The sequence below is a fragment of the Eschrichtius robustus genome, chromosome 1, assembly GCF_028021215.1.
Source record: "Eschrichtius robustus isolate mEscRob2 chromosome 1, mEscRob2.pri, whole genome shotgun sequence".
Lineage (NCBI taxonomy): Eukaryota > Metazoa > Chordata > Mammalia > Artiodactyla > Eschrichtiidae > Eschrichtius > Eschrichtius robustus.
In genome coordinates this window covers 10,968,162-10,987,660 of record NC_090824.1, presented here as the reverse complement: position 1 = coordinate 10,987,660, position 19,499 = coordinate 10,968,162, and the positions used below count along the sequence as shown (strand labels likewise).

Below are 19,499 nucleotides of genomic sequence, written 5' to 3'. Positions count from 1 at the left end.
AAGCCTTAAAAGAGCTGATGTATGTGAAGTGCTGGCAAGTCGACCCTGGGTGTCCCTCCATCTCCACACTGGTGTCACCGTCTGTTTGCATCACCACCACCAAACTGCTCCTGGGGGCGGGGCCCTACCCTGTTTCTCTGAATCCCCAGGACACAGCATGGTCAGCACCTAGGGTAGGAGTGGACGCAGGTTCTCCAGGGGTTGACAGGTTCACACAAGAGAGGAGAAAGCTTCTGGAAGTGTCCACGGGAGAGGGCAGACATGAGAGCTGTGCACGCAGGGCTGTCTGTGCCGTCCAGAGGAGGCAGAAGTCACTGGGCTCCGTGCACCTGTGGGCTTTTGGTCCATGCGCTCAGGGAAGAGGCAGCTTCTGAGAGGATCTGCACAGCACATCAGATGTGGCCATGCAGCCAAGCCAAGGGGTGGGGGAGGGGAGCCTGAAACCTGCAGACGGGGAGGTGTGCACGTGGAGTGGCGCTGCGGGGAGAGGTGTGGGATGGCTCGGGGAAGGGCAGCCAGGCCAGGGAGCGGTCCCTAGCCGTCAGTGGGGTAGGTTTGAGGAAGTTCCTGTGGGCAGACAGAGGCTGGATGGAATGAGGCAGAGTTTGGGGAAAGTGGGGAGTGGGACCAGCGCTGGGGGTTGGGACAGCGGAGGTGGGACTGGAGAGCAGATTGGAGGGCCAGGGCAGGACCCACCGGATTTGAGGGCGGGGAGGACTGGGACCTCTGAGGTTTCCAGCTGGGACCTCAAGCATCGGGGAAGCTGAACCCCAGTGTTCAGTGTGCTGCCTGCCATGTATCAGATGTTCTGTTAGTATTTGGGGAATGACTGAATGAATGAGCAAAAGATTGACAGCTGAAGTCAGGAGCCTGAGGCTGTACATTCAGGAGAGCCGCTCCCCAGCAGAGGTTGGGGAGGAGAGGTGGCCCGAGGGGTCGGATGTGCTGGATAAGGGCAGTCACAATGGCACCCGGAGTCTGGGCTGGTGGCACTGTTTGTGCCAGGGATGGAAACAGGAGACAGGGCATCAAAACTACTATGTCAAGGAATTGTTCAGGTGCTTTCCTGACAGCTACTTTGGGAAGCGGGAGGAGGGAGCTTAATGGCTCCCTCCTGGGCGGGGGGGTGGCAGGGGAGGGTGGAGGACGGAAGTGGACGTCCAGTGGGGCCGGTCACTTGGCAGGTGGGGTGGGTGGGCAAGCCCAAAGATGAGGCCGTAGCGAGGCCACCACCTGGAACCGAGTGCCGCCGCTCCCTCCACCTCACAGGACCGTCTTCCGTGAGGTCACACACGGTGAGTCTCAGGGCGGCGTCTGAGGGAAGGAAGGAGGAAGAGCCGTCCCCCACTGGCCAGGGGCAGTCATTCCAGCACACCTCCGTGCGGCCACCCCGGTCACCTGTGGATCCCACCGTGTCCCACACCTGGGTGGCGGCAGCAGGACCCCGAGCAGGAGTGGGGAGGCTCACGGGTGGGCACAGGGCTGGCAGGCGGCCGGGGCACCCGCTGTTTGCCGTGTTGGTCTCTGTCCGGAGCTGGAACCGTAGCCAAAAGCCCCAGAAAGGCGGGGTGGAGGTGGGAAGTGGCAGGGGGACTCTGCCGCTCTGGGCTGACGGCTCCCCAGCACCTGTCCTCTCCTAGGCTGGTGCGCTTCCTGCCTGCCGGGCACCTGCAGGGGTCAGCAGAGCCTCACAGCCAGGCCTGGTGCTCCCTGCCTCACGCCCTGCTGGCCTCGGGGTTTGCTGCTGTGAGTCTGGCCAGGCTGGGGTGTTTGGGAGCGAGTACGAGGCCGGAGGCGTCCCACCGAATCTTCACCAGCCCCCAAGAGGGGACCCGGGTAGGTGGCCAGTGGGCGGAGGAGCTCTCCCTGTGGCCTGGATGGCGGCCTTTTATTAACGACAGGAGTGACAGTGACAGCAATGACGGCCACCACCCACTGTGCGCCTCCTGTCTGCGAGGACACGTGTCAAGTTTCGGCTAAAGACAGCTCGTGGAATCCCAGGTGGAGGTTGGGGGGGTGGTGGGCCACTGAGAGGACAGCCTCCTGACTCTCAGCGGGGACTTCCACGGCTCCCCTCCGCTGCCTTGACCCCAGATGCCTGAGACACAGGCCCTTTCCTCCGAAGCCGCTGCACTGAGCCGACATCCCCCTGGGCTGTCAGCTTGGAGAAATTCCAGGCCCCCAACTCCGGGCACACAGGGCCCTCCCAATTGCCTCCACGGAGCTGACTCTGAAGCCGTGGGGAACCCAGGTAGAGGTGATGGGGTCCAGCAGCACCCCAACTGTGGGGAGATAGTCTGGGTTGGGGTCCCCCTCGGTCGTGTCCAGTGGCTGCATGTTGAAGACACCATCCAGTCTGCCAGGCACTTTTCCGGTTTCAGCTCTGAACGTTCCATATTTTAGGAAAACCCCCCAGTCCCAGGCGAACTAGGATGGTTGGCCAACCTCCTCTCAACTGAGTCAAGGATCAAGATGGCCGGGTTGGGGATGAGGGAAGAGCTTGATACCTTGGAATCCCCATAAATGCCAGCCTCGGGGCATTACGATAAAACCATATAGAAACCAGGCAAGCAAATTACCACGGCCAGCCAGGTACCCAAGGTACCTGGGTCTATAGCAGGGTCTCAAGGAAGGACCACACCGCCACACTCAGTCCGCTCTCTCCTTCCCCACTCCGCCACAAATGACAACTGACAGCCATCTTTATAAGTATATTTTTATTGAAAATAAAAAGGCATGGTGCTTTCTTCCTTGTAGGTAACATGGAGCCCACCCCCAGCGCTGCCGGTCCTGCTTCCTTTGCAACATCTCAGCACAGAGTCGACATCAGTGGCTTGTTGGTGGGCAGGACGGCACCGATGTGTATATTTGTCCATTGAGACAGAACTCCTGGGAATAAGAGCCATCTTCCCGGGTACTCTGGGCACACGGTTAGGAAGGCAGGTCTCAGGGTATTTACATTCATGCATTAGATATCTTACACTACCTGGGCTGTTTAAATCATACTTTGTACAGATTCAGAGTACAGTAATTATATATATATATAGATATAGATATCTCTTTAAATATATATATAACTATATATAATATATATGTCTATATTTTTACAGCTATTAGTCTTTCTTCCAAAACTTGCTTTAGAAGCTTGTAAGGAACACCTGAAAACTCTGGGAGATCTATATGCCACTCTAAAGTTGGGCTCAACTAGGAGACGGTTGAAAAATATCTATTTGAGAAAATGCAGAGAAGGAATGTGCATTTCGTTCTCGAAAGTTCAGACTAGTCTGAGGATTGGTCCGTGTTTAGGGGCTGCAGATACATTCCTTAAGTTAAAGTTCTAAGCTCAAACACCAGGCTGGGGCGGTTTTGGTTGCTTCTGTTGCTTAAGCTGAAAATCCAGTGGGGCTCTCCCCCTGCACCCGTGAGAGCTGTCTTCCAAATGGCTGGTACTGGGTTTGTTCTCAAGTGAATTCTCTTTTAAAAACTGGGCCCTTCTCTCAGTTTTCACTAACTGGTGAGAGGAGATTTGACAAACCCAATTTAGGGGAATTTACGCACAAACGTTAGCTTTTCATGGAGACCTGGCTGTGTGTCTCCAGGGAAGGAGATACTGGCCCCAGAGCGATGGATGGATGGTTCACCGGGGTTCCTCGTGGGGAGCCTCGCCGGGGCTGGAGGATTAGGCTAATTGCAAAATCCGGGCCTCCTAAGTTGAAGCTCAGGTTGGGGAAGGTGGACTAGCAGGTCTGTGCAAAAGCCGGGCTGCGACCTGCCCCCCTTGGGGTCCCCCCGAGACTGGCTGTCCAGCACTCCACGATCCCTTAGCCCGGATCCTTCCCTCTGGCTGAAGGTGCTCTCCTATCACTTCCGAACCCAGGATGGCGTGTGCTTAGGGCTGGGGTCCCGCCTGGGTCAGTGTTCAGGGATCAGGGGGGACTCAGCAGGAGGCTGCAAGCAGTGGGGGAAGTGCGCTGGGGTGGGGTGTGCCCTGCTGAGGACCCACAGCCTCTGGCCTGCTTGTCACCCAGATCTGCATCCTTGGGAACTGGAAGGCATGAACCATGACTACTGTCAAGTGCTCACCAGGGACGAAGGCCACAGGTGGCCCTGTGCTAAGGTGCACGGGGAGAGCAAAACCCAATCCACACCACACTCAGGCCTCACGCGCGGGGAAAATGGAAAAGCAGGAAAAATCCTTTCTCGGAGAGTCTGCCCTGGACCTGTCCTCAGCCTGTACCCGCTGACCTGGGAGCAGGACCTGGGTCAGGGTCACAGCGCACTCACCTTTTCCCCTGCGCTCGGCCCACAGACAATTCCGTGGGCACCAGGGCTCCTGGACAATGGATGTTTCAAGGTTCAGCCCAAATGGGGACTGGTTTTCAGTCTATCAGTCTCCCCTGGATGGGAAAGTCTCACCTGTGGCCCAAACACCCCCCAGAGAACGAACTGATGGCTTAGGAGGCGGTCAGGGTCCCCAGGCTAAGTCCCTACATAGCCAGCCAGTGGAGCTGCTGGCTGGGTCGGGTCCCTTCTCAGCAGGTGTGTGGCAGTGAGGGAACCGCGGGGCGTGTTCTCCCAGCGCGTGGGCTGTGCAGAACCACCGGCTGCTGTCTCCAAGGGCCTAGCAATGCGCCCACGGGGCAGGTGGCCACCTGCCAAAGAGGCTGGCAGATGGGGGTCACTGGGCCAGTAGAGGGGGGTCCCCAGGCCTGGAGGGTCCCTCTCCTCACATCTCCTTTTCTTCCCTTCATCTACCAACCACTCCGGAGGGCTCAGCGCTTTTAGAACATAAAAGACATTCAAAGCAAGCCACAGGAAGAACACTGCCTCCTTCTGGGTGACGGGAGGCCTGGGGACTCTCAGGGAAGGGTCTGGGTACCAGGCCTCAGGGGAGCATCAGGGGCCCCGGCGCCAGGCAGGGTGGGCCCAGCCCAGAGGGCCGGCGGTGGGTTTGGCACAAGTGGTGGCCTCTGCCGGGGGAAAGGCAGGGCCTGGCTCACATGGAAGCGTTGGTTCCTCGAGGGTCAGGTAGGGGAATGAATCTGAGGACCGGCGTAGTGGCCCCTGTCCTTCCCGGGCCCCGGGCCTGAGGTTCAGTGAGTCGTTTTTCCCTGGACGGCCAGACTCCACCCCGGGGTGTGAGTGGGCCCCTCTGCTGGGTCGGGAGGGGACTCTGCAGGCTGGGCTCATGGCCCTCTGTGGCAGGGGGTCAGCAGTCAGGGGCCCCAGGCGTCAGTGGGGACGGGGGTGGGGAGAAGGCAGGCCCTGAAGACTGAGACAGCTGCAGATGGGGCGGCGGACAGATGTGTGGGAAGCACCTTTGAACGGGGACGTCTCACGGATGTGCCCATGGCTTCTGTTGGGAACAGCTTGGTCAAGGAAGAAGCAGGCGGGCTTCCTGGGGAGGAGGAGAGGTTTCCTTTTGGCTAAAGGGGGATGCCTCCCCGCCCCAGCAGACAGACTCCCTGCCTTCTCAGAGCGTGTGCTTTAGACAGCAGCCCGGAGACAGTCAACGGATCAAACGCAAGACAAGGAAGAGACGGGGCCGCGGGTGGCAGCGCCGCCCCGGGTGCTGCACGCAGGTGAGCCTGGCTCAGCACGGTGTCCGCTGCCCCTGCCCATGGACTGACCAGGGGCGAGGCTGGGCAGAGTATGGTTTCTCCTTCGGGAGGCTCGAGGCCTGCAAGGCAATGAAGTCCCGACAGGCCCAGTGTCAGCTCGTGTCCACCTGCTTTCCTGTGTCCACTAGTGCCGCCGAGGTGCCCGTCTGGCCAGCGGCCCAGGGCCTGCAGACTCACAGCACGGCGCTGTTCACGTCCACCCCTTTGTTGCTGTGCGAGGAGGTCATGGGATACTCAGCCACACCGGTGCCGTTTTCCTCTTTCCTCAGGGGTTTCCTGGGGGCCGGTGCAGCAGCGGGAAGGCAAGGGAGGGGGAGGCAGGGGCATCCATTAGTTATCGATGCCTGGCGGGGGGGTATCTCACCCTCCTAGTTTTCCCGCCAGGCTCTGTTCGAGGTCAGCATCCTCGGGGTGCTAGTCTTTGTGGGACTCAATCAGAAGCAGGATGTGGTCTTAAACTAGGGTGACAATATAATGTCATGCAAACGTAGCTGACAGTGAAAGAGGGGAGCCGTGAATAATGGAGCAGGGACAACAGGCATGATTTGGAACTCTTCTGGACAAACCAGAATGTACGCTCAGCCTAGTAGGATATCTGGTCAGGCTTTGGTTGGTCTCTTTGATTATGAGCCAACAGACGTGACGATGAATATTTGGGGTGCAGACGGTTAAAAGAGGAGAGGTGCTAGTGGTTGGACTTTATAATCTTATCTCTGTGTGATCAAAGGCAGGTGGAAAATGTGATGAAGTGGATGGTGGTGCTGGTGGTAATGGTGGTGCTGGTGGTAATGGTGGTGGAGGCGGTGATGGTGATGACAGGGGTGGTGGCAGTGATGGTAAAGGTGGTAGTGATGGTGGGTGGAAGCGGTGGTAATAGTAATGGGGGTGGAGGTCCTGGTGGAGTTGATGGTGGTGAAGATAGTGATGGTCATGGTGGTGGTGATGATAGCCATGACAGCGGTAATAGTAATGGTGGTGCAGTTGATGGTAGTGGTAATGATGATGACGGTAGAGATGGTAACAGTGGTGGTGGTGGTGATGGTGAATGTCCGGACTAAACTAGTGCACCCCAGTGGTTCTCAAACACTTCACATCGAGTCATTTGAAACTCACTCCAGAGGCCCTTTAACCCCAGGAGCCATTCCTCTTACAAACGCAGGGCATCGGGAAGGCTGGGAGGGAGGCTTTGAGAAGGCTCGTGCCCACTCGCTGAGACTCTGAATTCACAGCACTGCTTTCTGGCCTGGCTCAAATCCCACCTCCTCTCCTGCATGGTTCAGGAGGGCTTCGGCCCCCAGCCCCAGGCCTGAGTGGCCACAGCCTCCCAACAGGTCCATGCCATACATGCTGTGTAGCCCGACCCCATGCCACAATCCTGCTGTCTCTTGGGTGGATCTGAGGCCCATGAGGCAGCAGCTCAGACACCTCCTGTATCCCCAGTAACGCTGGGGCTGCGCCTGAACTGGCTTTCATTGTGTGTTGTCTAAGTTGAATGCTTTCGGTCATGGTTGAAAGCCTAGGGATTGATTGCATCTGCCTTCTCAAATGTCCTCAGAGCCTCCCCAAACCCATCAGGAGAAGGCCTGGTAGGTGGTGACAGTTTGATGCCTATGGGATAAGGCCCTTGGCGATTAGTTTAGGGGAGGGAGGGTCTGTGAGCGGGTTATCAGGAGTTTCATGGGGTGGGACTACCAGGCCTGTTCAGAGGCAACATGGCTATCAGCCACACACTTTCTCATCCCCTCTCACAACGGTCCCCTGAAGAAGCTAGGCCTGAAGTTACGAGATTCATTTCATGGGGAAGCTGAGGCTTAGGGAGAGCTGTGACTTGCCCAAGGACCTCCCAGCTAGTTTGTGGCGGGACCTGGAGCACCACCCACTACTACCATGTCCTGGTCCAGACATCTTTCTGCTAAATCAGCATCCTGCTGCTACTGATGATAAAGGAGGCATTCCCCCCCAAATGGGCTCTGTGGTCCAATCACTTTAGGAAGGCCCTCCTCCATCCTCCTCTTGGAGAGTCCCCAAAGTTCTCAAGAGTCCTCCCAGAAGCCTGTCTCATTTTGCTTTAACCCAGCACATGCTATGTTCTAGGGTCTGAAAACCCCATTTATGTAGATGCTCACAGACACTTTCTGGAATTCAGAAAGGGCTCAGACAAGTTGCCTTGTTTGTGATGGGCTCCTGGAAATGATAGACTCTGAGTTGACCTCTCCCCCTGGGCCTTTCTCCCTCTGTCTCCTTTACCTTTCCTCCTGTCCCACCCACCCCTTTCCAGGGGCCTCAAGCAGCTCTGACCTTGCTGGGTGGGCTTGATTTCTGACTCAGGGAGTTTTACCTGGCCTGGAAAATGGGGTGTGGGGATGCATATTCTTACAGTGAGATCCTTTGTTGCTGCCAACATGAGGCCACCGATGGACTTAAGCGAGATTCCTAAATTCATCATTAATATAGAGGGATTTCATCAGAATCAGGGTTCCAGAAAGTAGAGGCAAAAATCTCTGGGCCCAAAGATTTTTCTGCTTTTCTCCCTAATAAATATTCAATCTTGGGCTAGGTCTGAAAAATCAGCTGCAATGGGTCCAGGGCAGGGGAGATGAGGCTTAAGGGCCTTCAAGGGTGGATAACGAGGGACTTCCCTGGTGGTCCAGTGGTTAAGACTCTGCGCTTCCACTGCAGGGGGCACAGGTTTGATCCCTGGACAGGGAACTAAGATCCCATATGCTTCGTGGCACAGCCAAAAAAAGAAAAAAAGAAAAAAAAAAGGGGGTGGATAATGAAGAGATGAAGGGGGTCTGGAACTCACAGGAAAATGGACAAAGCCTGGAGGGCACAGAGTTCCTGCACTTTTTAGGGAGTAGGTAGGAAATGAGCAGGATTCCTTCTGCCAGGAGGAGAGGAGAGATTTCTAACGCAGGCTGCTGGCTGGGAGACCCCTTTGCATTCCCGGGGCCTTGGGGGCCTTGGGGGGAACGGTGGCTCAGAGGGCGTGGCTGGAGGGACACTGGGGACAGGGCCAGGAGAGAGCTCCAGGGCCTTCTCAGTGACTCAGCCAGCTTCCCAGACAGGAAAGGGGGTCTCGGCAGGGGCTCCACCCAGCAAAGAAGGCAACATTTGGCGGGCGCAGCACTGCCTCAGGAGCAGTCCAAGAGCCTGGGTGCGCTGAGGGGAGAAGTGGCTGTCCCAAGGGCTTTTCTGAGAAGTGAACTTGGTCTGCTCCCCTCCCCCACTGGAGCTGAGCCCCCATCCACTCTGCCCCCTGGGCTGCTGCCCCAGCCCAGTCCTGAAGCCCTTCCGGGGTTCACTGGAGCCTGGTGGAAGCTGGAGCTTTACCAACGGCAGGACAAGGCTCTGCCTTGAACCCCGTCTCCGTCCTCTCTCTAGGCACGGCTCTTCAGGGTGACGCTGCAAAAGTGCTGGGAGGAAGAATCAGGCTCAGTAAATGCAGCTCCACCACTTTCTAGCCGTGTGACCTTGGGCAAGCCACTTAACCTCTCTAGGCCTCAGTTTCCTGGTCTATAAAATGGGCACAATAACGGTGTCCATTTCATAGGCCCGTTGGGAGGATTAAATACGTTAATGCGTGCCAAGCCCCTAGATGAGCATCTGGCGTACAGTAAGTGCTCCGTAAGTGTGTGTTAGCTCTCAGTACTGCGGTTGGAAAGGGGTCAGCGGGGAGCAGCCAGTGGTCTCCAGTCCGTACAGACTTCCCACCTAGTGTGCACCCTGCCGGGCTCCTGAAGTGCTAGGGAGGCTTGTGCAGACCCAGCCGGGCTCCTCCGTGAGCCAGCCGGGGAGGTCCCGCTAAACCAAAGAAAGGCCTTCCCACCCGGTTCGTGTGGGAAGAGATGGGCGCAAATGGCTGCCTACATGGCCTGGTTCCTAAAACCAAGAGAAAGGGAAGTGAGCTCTTCCTTGGCCCTGTGCCCGACTCCCAGCTGTCGGAGGGTGAGGTTTCCCACCTTGAGACCCCACGCCCACCCCACCCCGGCCTGGCGCACAGGGGGCCCCCCGTTCTCTGCTTGGAGGGTGGCGCCGATGGCTCACTCCCTGCAGAACACCGCCTGGTCCAGCCTGGGCCGGGCGGAGCCCTCTCGGTCAATGCTGGCAAGGCTGCCACAGGCCCCACCCGCAGCCCCTGCTCTGTGGGGTAACTGGAAGCGAAGAACAGCTCTGAGGGCTTGAGGGGGGGCTGCGGCTGCTTTCTTGTCTCACGCACCCCACGGAGGGTCATTCTCAGCAAAGTGAGGTTAAAGGTCTCAGACCCCCTCTTCCAAAGGCATTCATCCTCCCCACAGCCCACTCCCGACACACACACACACACCCCTACGCACAGACGCACACACACATACCACACTACACGTACGTCACACACACACACCCATATACACACACAGTACACAAACCCACACATACATGCACACATATACACTCATACATGCCCCCACACACACCCATACATACACATACTACACACACACATATACACATACATGCACACGTATATCACACACATACATGCTCACACACACACACACACATGCTCACACACACACACACACACACACACACACACACACACACACACAGGGTTCCACCATGAGACGCCTCTGTAGACTGCAGATTTCTCCAAACCTCATCAAGAAGCCAAAGACAAGCCTTTCTGGGCCACAGAGGGTGTCCCTGACTGTGAGAAGCAGCAGCCCCATTTCCCACCCCGCATCCTCTGCCATCACCAGGGGAAGGCGAGCCAGCCATGTGGCTGATGAACAACCTCACACTCCAGTCGCGTCCCCTGTGCTCACCATCCCCCCACCAGCCACCAGGGTGTCCTTGTTCGGCCACATCTGCTGAGCAAGTCGAAGGATGGCACCAGGGAGGCTCTGGGGCTCATGTCCGCCTCGGGACCCGGCTGGCAGGACAAGGCATCTGGATCTTATTCTGAGTGCAGTGGCAGCCAACAGAGGAATCCTTGTATCGGGGATTCCTGTCTATCCCCTCACCCTGCCCCATAACCTTGACCCAGCATGTCTGGAGAGACGAGTTCAGGGAGGATGGAGCTTCTTGGTGACAAAAGAAGAAGGCCTAAGAAGCAGGGACCCGTCTGAGCCTCCCATCCGCTGGTGCACCCCGCAGGGCTCCTGAACAGAGGATCCCGGGCAGACAGAGCAGCTGGTCCCTACAGCCCGCCTCCTACCACCAGGATGGGATTTCATCACCCACCACAGCACGTGGACCCCTTGGGGCGGGGGAGAAGCACAAATAAGCCCAAGTAAGTATCTGAGCCCAAGGCAGGTCAGGACACCCTGCGCCCCAGCCCCTTCTGGGCCCAATCTCTTCTTGGAGGGAGAAGTGTGGTGATGGTAAAAATAATGAGAGATACTGTGGCATCTGGGACTCAAAAGAAATCTGTGTGTTGATCCCACCACTGGGACAGCCGAGAGGATGGCAGCGTGGCTCAGGGGAAGGAGTGCTGGCCCAGGAGTTAGAAGGTTGAGTCTTGGTCCTGCGGCAAAGCACTGGAACCAGCTCTCCGAATCCAGCCCAGGTCCCAAAGGAAGTAAGATGGTTTCTGAGCAGCCGAGGCCATGCATCTGTGCTCAGCACCGATGCCAAAAGGGTCCCTCCTCGGAGCATGCTACTTCTAACTTAACTCACGGTACAGCCAGACATGATAGTCTCAAATTCCAGCCAGAGAGGTTGGATTTGGGGGCCTGTGGGGAGTGGCATTGCTATAGAAGTGGCAGATGGGAAAGGCTGGGTCTCAAGCACCCAATCACTGCATTAGGCCCCCACCTGTCCCAAGAGGTGTTGGTGCAAAAGATAACCCCAGTCTCAAGACCCCAGGGATGCAAGATGCATTCGAGGTGAATTTCTTGCTCCTGGAAGTTCATGGCAAGTTGAGGCTGGATGAAGAGGTTCCACTCCTGTTCCGAATCCCGGACCCAGCCCACCTTGTCTTCCTCTGGCCCCTGCTCTAACCCCAACTAGGCAGTTCAGCAGAAGGCCGGGGAAGAGAGGGCTGGGCTGCTGGGTGTGTCCTCTGGGGCGGAAGGGGAGGCAGCAGATGGCAGGGCCTGCCTCCTCTGAGGCAGTCTCAGCCGAGAGTGTGTCATGTACGGGTGGCAGGGAGGCCAGGCCTCTCCGGGCATGGAGAGCGGGCTGCTGAGTCAGTGTGCGTGCACTGGAGCTTGGGTACCAGGCAGGGGCTTGGCGGGAGGGGGCGGAGATGGCAGACGGTCAGGAAACTGATGAAGGGGTGAGGCCAGGCATTAAAACCGTGCACACGTTATTCACTCTAATAGCAGATTCTACTTCACTCACCCAGAGGGAGAGGAACAAAACGACTAAGTTTACTGAAATTCTACATAGAGTTTGTCATTTTTAAAGGCAGACTCTGGCAAGTCTGTACAAACAAGCCTCCATTCTCACCACAGGAAGTCATGGAAGAGTTACCACGTGCCAGGCGTGTGCCAGGCTCTGTGGAGGAGAGACAGGAGATGAGTGAGACAGGACGACCACTCCCCCGTCTAATGTGCCTGTGTGTGCGTGTGCGTGCGTGTGCACAGTCACTCACGCACTCGTGCACGAGCACATGCACATGCAAACACCAACATTAACCGACCTAGAGCAGAAAGCGGAAGTGTAAATCCAGGGAGAGCTACAACTCTAGCACTTGGCGGGGAAGAAAGATCTAACCCAGCCCAGGGCACCATGTCTGAGGAGGTGTGTTTGAGCTGGGTCTTGAGTGAGCAGTAAGGACTCAGCTGGAAGCCAGGAGGGCAGCTCCCTGCGTCCTCAAAGGATGTGAGAGGAGAGCTGGAAACCTCTGTGACCTGAGCCACGTCTTGTCCCCATCCAGGTCTCAGCTTCCTCCTACGACCATGGAGGTTTATTCTGGCTCAGACATCACAGGAATCTCATTTGCCCTCCTCCATGGCATTCCAGCTGCCCGGGAACCAGGTCTTCTTGACTTGCCATACACTCAGTAAGAGCTAACCCTCTTCTGGGCCATCCCAAAGCTCCAAAAAGAACGTCAATTCTAAAAAGAAAACTAACTTCACTAAACTGACTTGCTATCAAGTCTATGATTCAGGAAAGATCTTGGACAAATTCCACGATGGAGTCAAGCTAAAGAAGTCAAGAACTGGAGTGGGAGAAGGAGAGGGAGAGAGCTGAGTGCAGCAAGTTCCCAGAGGGGAGCTTGGAAGGCTGTTGGAGAACGCAACAGCTGTGCATCAAGCCCAGAGAGCTACCAACCACCTGGAGAGGAGGACGGATTCTCCAAGACAAACATGGAACCGACAGATTGATCACCTGATGTATTTGACCATATTGGGAAGAGGCATCGCTAACTCCAGGGAAGGAAACAAATCATAGGACACTCAGCTGTGGTCAATATTTACATTATCTCTTACTAAGGGAGACACTGGCTAGTCACTGAACCTCTCACTGGAGACACCTATAGGAAGTGGATGGGAAGCACTTTGTACGTCTGTGGGTAGTGTTAGGGTCCTGAACCTTGTATCTGCTATAGTGAAAAGTCAATTGATAATGTTTCAAATTGAAAGAAAATGTAAATAGAGTATCCACATCCCTTAGAACATGGAGGGAAATACCAGAAGGAACAATTAACACTCAAAAGTGGTTGCCTCTTATGAATGAGATTTGGGGAGAAAGAGGGACAATCAGGGGGCTGCTGGTTTTCTTAATAGGCTGTGACTCATTTGACATTTTTAACTATGCGCATGTGTTGCTTTAATAAAAATAAAAATTAAATTAAAAAGTGATAATGAACGTTCAAAGCCCTAACCATACTTTCTAACCATAAAGCCACCTCAAGAGGCACGCACGGCACTCCTGACACTGGGGTAGGGGAAGCACCTCTCCCACCCCCTTCTCTTCCTCTCCCTCATTACCCCGAGGTTCTCTTTTTTCCTCTTCATAGCACTCAGTCTTTTAAAGCACTTCATTTATTAATTTGCCAGGGTGTGTATGTTTGTTCTGCTTCCCCCAGAAGGAGGGGGCGGGCAGGGACCCAGTCCTGTTTATCGCTACAACCCTGACATCTAGTCTAGGCCCCAGCACACAGTAGGTGCTCGATAAATATGTGTGGACCAGCACTGGCTCACTGAGCAGCTTATGCCAGTCAGTGGGTTCTAAGGCCCATCAAGGAGACTTGGGTGTTCAGAAGTGCCTGTTCTCCTGGAAGCAACTCAGCCACGAAAAGCTGATGCGCACGGGAGCCCAGCAACGATGCGGGTGCCCAGGCATTCTCAGGTGTGCACACCACAGCGCACTCCCAGGGTACAGCATGCTTGCTTATTGTCTGCAATTAGCAGCCTGCAGGATGGGCCAAACTGTTCTGCAGCCTTTTATTGGTCTTTCAGCCAATACCCTGTAAATTAGAAGGAAGTGGCTGTCAAGTGGCTTAATGGCAAATCGATGGCAGAGGGTGAAGGAAGCAGGGTGTTCTTCTTGTGCCTTGGGAGTGGGGGTAGCGCAAGGGAGGGGGCTGGGAGGGGTGAGGCCGTCTCTGCAGCACAGGCCTCTGCATGAAGGGCGTGGCCGGCAGAGAAGCTGCAAACCCACCTAGGAGAACGACCTCACTCTTGAGGGCCCACAGGCCTGTGGGGTGCCACCTGGCCCTCCTACCCAGGCACTGGGCACCCCGCACCTTGGAGCTTGATCTCCATGCCTCTCCCCGACTCTGGCTTGTCTGAGGTCCTTGTCCCACCCTGGACCAAGAGGTTCTTCTGTCGTCCCTGTTCACAGAGCCTTGGTCTTCCCTCCAGGTAGTCCTCTCCCATTGTAATTCCTGGTCCTTTGGGGGGCAATCTGATTAACACCCACTTCTCCCCCCAGGGATGTGTGCAGTGAAGGCAGGGGCTGTGCCTGAAGCACCCACCACCAAAGCTCCCAGGCCAAGCACAGCCCCGGCACCTGGCCCAGTATTTACACGTCCGGGCAGTGGAAGGACCTAGCGGCAGTGGTCTGCCTGCCATCCCAGGACAGAGAAACAAAGGCTCAGGGAACTGGACAGAGACTTGAGGGACCCTCACTTTGAAGATGAGGGCAGTGATACCCACTGAGCTGGGCTGGGGCTGGGAACAGAACGCGGGGGTCTTGACTTCCAGTTCTGGGTTCTTTTAACAGCTCCAGGCTGTCCTGTTGTCTGATGACAGGTACATGCCAGGCCTGGGGTGGGGAAGAGGCCTGGATGGAGCACGAGGTCCAGAACGCCCAAGGGCTCTGGGGCTTGACCATCCTGTGCTCACAGCAAGCTCAGAGCAAGGAGTCACTGAAATGCAGACCGCGTGGGCTCCCCATGGCTGGAAACCCTCCAGAATGTGGGTTATTGACAGGGGACTTGGGGGCCACTGCACGTGTTAGTCCCACTGACTAACACGTGGGATGCCCATCTCCTTCCAAAAAACTTCTCAAGACCCCAGATCTAGGTGAGGCGCCCCCTCCTCGGGGATCCCCCAACCTGGATGCGCTGTGAGCACCTTACCTCCCAGCACGGAGTTGGGACCTTGGGAACAATTGTTGAGTCACAGGATGAAGTTTGAGTCACTGAGTCTGTGTGTGGAAAGTGTTAAGTAGACCCCACCTCCCTTCAAGGTCAATGCCCAGTGAGGGCACCATGAGGGTGGCTCCTTCTGCATCTGCCCCCCACCCCCATCTTCTCTCATCCCTGCGGCCACACCCCACATGCCAAGCCGAGCTGGCATCTCCAGAATCATCTCCTTCCCATCCCAGCTGATCCTAGAACCATCCTCCCAGCAATCTGGCTCCAAAAGGCTGTGTTGTGGCCACTCACAAAGATCTCTTGGAAATCCTCCCCTAGGACTCCAGGCCGTGAGAGTGTTTTTTTTTTAAGAAAGCAGGGTCTATCACTGAATTTTCCTTTTAATGGTTTTATAGCGACATGCAATGCTTTTGTCTCCTGAGAGAAAAGGCATGTTTCAGATGAATTATTAACCAAAAAGAATTGACTGTGAGCAAGAAATCTTCCATTTACTCGGGAGAGAAATGCATACAGACAGCTGCCTGCGCCAGGCTATCTCTTACAGAGGTCAACTGGGGGAGCCGGGAGGGGGCATTTGCTCTCCTGCACCGGGTGTAACTTCTGCTTGCTCCTTCTCCCCCAACCCACGAGAGGCTGATCCACCTTCCCCAGGTCAAGCTTCCTTCCAGGAGGGTTCTGGGAGAACTGCCCTCTATTTCTGCCCCCACTGACCGTGAGCAGCAGCCCCTCCGGTCACCGATTATCCGTCCTCCTGCGCCAGGGATGCCCTCTCTGGTCTGTGAGGGTCTGGACGGCAGAGGGCTGGGTCTTCACCCAGAGGAGGCTGCTGATCTTGGCGCTGGGGCAGAAAAGGGACTGTGCTCTGTTTACTACGTGGGCCCGGGAGGCTGACACCTATGCAGTATCTCCTGGGCTCCTCTGTTTCTTGGGTTTGGCCAATGGGAGGCACCTTCAGGAGACCTGGGAGCCTGGAGAAAGAAAGGGTGGGGAGTTTTCTCCCCCGACTTGCTGTTTTGGGGCTGCATCTCCAGCAGTTCCAACCACAGGTCCTGCTGATTAGCCCTTCTTTCCAGTCTCCGGGCTCCCTAGGTTCCCTGTGTATTATTTCCGCTGTCCTAGGGGTGCTAAGAGCTCCCACCGCTTTTAGTCCTGAAACGCTTCACGAATTCCACCGTTCGGTGGACCTGCCCACACCCCCTGGAGGAAGCCCCGCCCACACCCTAGGAGGAGGCCCCGCCCACACCCCTGGGAGGAAGCCCCGCCCACCCTCCGGGAAGGCGTCCCAGCCGCAGCATGGAAGGGACTCACTGAGCCGTCTGGGGTGAGTTCTCTGTCTTTCCAAGCGGCTGACAGACCCGGGAACCGAGAGCCCAGAGCCGGCGGAAGGAGACGGGAGGCCCCTCCGGTTGCTCCGAGGGGCGGTGTGGGCGGGGCCTCCACACACCTTCTGTGAGGGCCGCCGCTCCGCCGAAACGAGGCCACCGCTGGCCGAACGCCACGGTGCGGAGCTGTGAACGTCAGCTTCTTCTGATAGGTTCGCCCTGCCCTCCTGCCCTTGGAGCAGGTAGCCCGTTTCTTCAGGAGAGTTTGGGGCAGAGAGAGAGAGGCGGAAGCGACGCTGTACCTTTTGGAAGAGCCTGAGCTTATTAAAAAGATGGTGCAGCCTGTCTCTGGGGGAAGGAGGGTCCTTGAGGGGACTAGTGCCCCGTTCTCTGGCAGTGCCCCGGGTGGATCTTGCACACTGTTCCCCCAGAACCTTCAGTAGCTCCCTGTGTCTACTGAATCACGGGCCAACGCTCCGCCTGGTGGGGCAGACGCCTCCCCCGTCGGGCGCAGGGCTCCCTCCAGCCTCATCGGCCCCGTCACGGGGGCTTCCTGGCGCCTGGTGCTTTTGCGCACACAGCTGCCTTTGCCTGGAATGCCTCCCCTGCTCTGCTTCTTAAAATCCTCCTCTGGCTGCAGCAGGCTCTCAGGTCAAATGCTGTTTCACCCCCATCAGAGTTCACATGACTTCTGCCTTTCCTGCCTGGTCACCGGGACACTCCCACGCTGTTGGCCTAATGCAGCCCTTCACCCTGTGTGCCTGACCATATATGCATGTTTTAAGACTTTTGACTTGATATTTTACTCCTTCTGCTTTTGAATTATTAAAGTGAAATCACACAGAACAACCGACTAAACGGGTAAAGTTAAATAACTTTGGTCTTATGATTGCTCTGAATAGATCCTCTAACTTTGGCCCTTAGGGAATTTTTTAAAAACTTTCTTAAAAACATATTGACAATCCCTATGGCCTGCTGGCATTTTGCAACATTATTGTTTGTCTTTTGATTTTATCTTCCCCTAACGTCCCCCAAGGCCAGGGAGGCCATTTTTTTGGAGGAGGCTAAGAACTGGAAATCAAAGGACATAGCCAGGGCTACTGTATTGTAACTGCAGGGGGTATCACACCGTGGCCTACTCTGCCGTACTTAGGGCCCTGGACACACCTCAAACCTCCTCAGGCCCCAACAATGACCATACTGAGCTGCACACCCCAACTCAAGTGAGATGGTAGTTAACAGAAATGTCGGCAAGTGTTATTGAAAGATAATTTGCTGTTTGGATCATTCATGATCCTGCTGGAACACTCCTAATCATCCTTCAAAACCCAGCTGAGGTGGCACATTCACGGAAAACCTTCTCTGAGGCATCGCTACCTCTCCTCCCAAGAGAACCTTGCTCCCTCCTCTGTCAGCCTTCTTCCTCTGTCTTTGACTATGGAAACAGTGAAAGTTGGTGCAGTACTTGGTGAGCACGTACTGTATGCCAGGCACTGCAGAGTATACATATTATGCAGGCCATTCACAGAAGGCATCTCACCATTCCCCAGGGTGAGACCGTTACTCTTTATCCCCATTTTACCAATAGGGAAACTGAGGGCCAGAGAGCTGATTTCCTCCTGGTCACACAGCTTGAACTGGAGTCTGAATTTAGATCGGACTCCGAAACCCAGTTCCCGCTCCAAACCAGCATGGCACCCCCTCCAGCCGCTCCATCACCCACCCTGCAAGGATTATTTCCATACTCCCAGGCCTGGAGAGAGCTCTTGACAGCAGAGCCTGCGACTTACGGATAGGGGAGCTTTATACTGCATCGAGCCTGACATATAATTGGCGCTCATCAAATGCTCGCTGAACCCCCTAAAATGGCAGGGGCGTAATATCTGAGATCAACTTTAAATACTTCAGCAAAGAAAAAGATACAAAGAAAAGGAAAGAGAGTAAATATTAGCCAAATCTTGATAACTGTTGAATCAGGGTGAAGGCAGATGGGCGTTCATTGTACATTCTTTCTGCTTCTTAAATGCTTAACAATTTTTATTATTAAAAAAAAAAAACCAAAAACAGAATGGGGGTGGGCAGAGGACCCCTGAGCCCAGCTGGGGTCCCCTCTGGGCTCAGAGCTGGGTGAGCACTCACCTCTTTATGGCTTTGTAGCAAATGATGACAAGCACAGTGAGAAACACCAGGGAGGCACAACATACCGCGATGATGATCACCAGCCCTGACCACCAGCTTTCCTCAATGGGACATGAGGTAGCGTTGGGAGCTGAAAGAGACGGGAGCAGCCTGAGTGTCCCCTGGATGAGTGGGTCCCAGCCGGCATCAGAGGTGGACCGTTGTGGGTGACACCACCGCCATCCATCACCCGGATGAAGGCTCTCCAACCAGTCCTGCTGTCCCCACCCCCGCCCAGCGGCAGGTGACATCATGGTTGGCCTCCAGCCAGGCAACGTGCTCCGAGCTGGGGTTAAGCACCGCACCCCGGGCCATCCATCCTCCCTTGGCATGAGCTAACTGACAGCAGGGTCGGGTTTAATTTCCCATGAAAAATAACAGAACATCTCATTCTCTCAGTTGGGGCATTAAATCTGCTTCCTCTGAAGGTGAGGGTGAGGAGCAGGGCTCGCAGAGCACACTGGGTGGGGCAGAGAAAGGGAGGCCTGTCAACATCCGTTTCGTAAGCTGATTTTTTGCAAGAGGCAGATTTTCTCCCTTCTTGGGTTTGGTCCATGTGGTGGGTTTCCGCAGCTGTCTCAGCCTGCACAGGGCGGCCACAATTTGGAAAGCATATGACATGGGTGCTGCAGGGCCCCCTTGTCGTTACTCAGTCCGTGGGGTCCTGGGGGTGAACCTGTCCTCCCCCTTGGCATGAGCTGTGTGGGTGGACCCACACACGGGTGTAGATGAGGCTCGCAGCAGAGCCGGTTTCCTCTGCTCTGAGAAAAGCAGAGACATCACACAGCCTTATCCCAGAGGCTCTGGAACACCTAGACCCACCTGGAAAGAATTGCCTGGAATTGC

The 19,499-nt window shown here is 55.8% G+C and overlaps 1 protein-coding gene across 1 annotated transcript in view; it reads right to left on the bottom strand.

Moving 5' to 3' along the window:
- Positions 1-5,794: 5,794 nt before the first annotated feature.
- The window catches only part of PRIMA1 (proline rich membrane anchor 1), a 57,258-nt gene continuing 43,553 nt past the window's right edge, over positions 5,795-19,499 (bottom strand). Inside the window, exons 3-4 of the mRNA XM_068553595.1 lie at positions 18,615-18,744; positions 5,795-5,897 (exon numbers count right to left, since the gene is read on the bottom strand). Of these exons, the coding sequence (XP_068409696.1) occupies positions 5,795-5,897; positions 18,615-18,744 (233 nt within the window). The remainder of the gene's footprint in view (positions 5,898-18,614; positions 18,745-19,499) is intronic.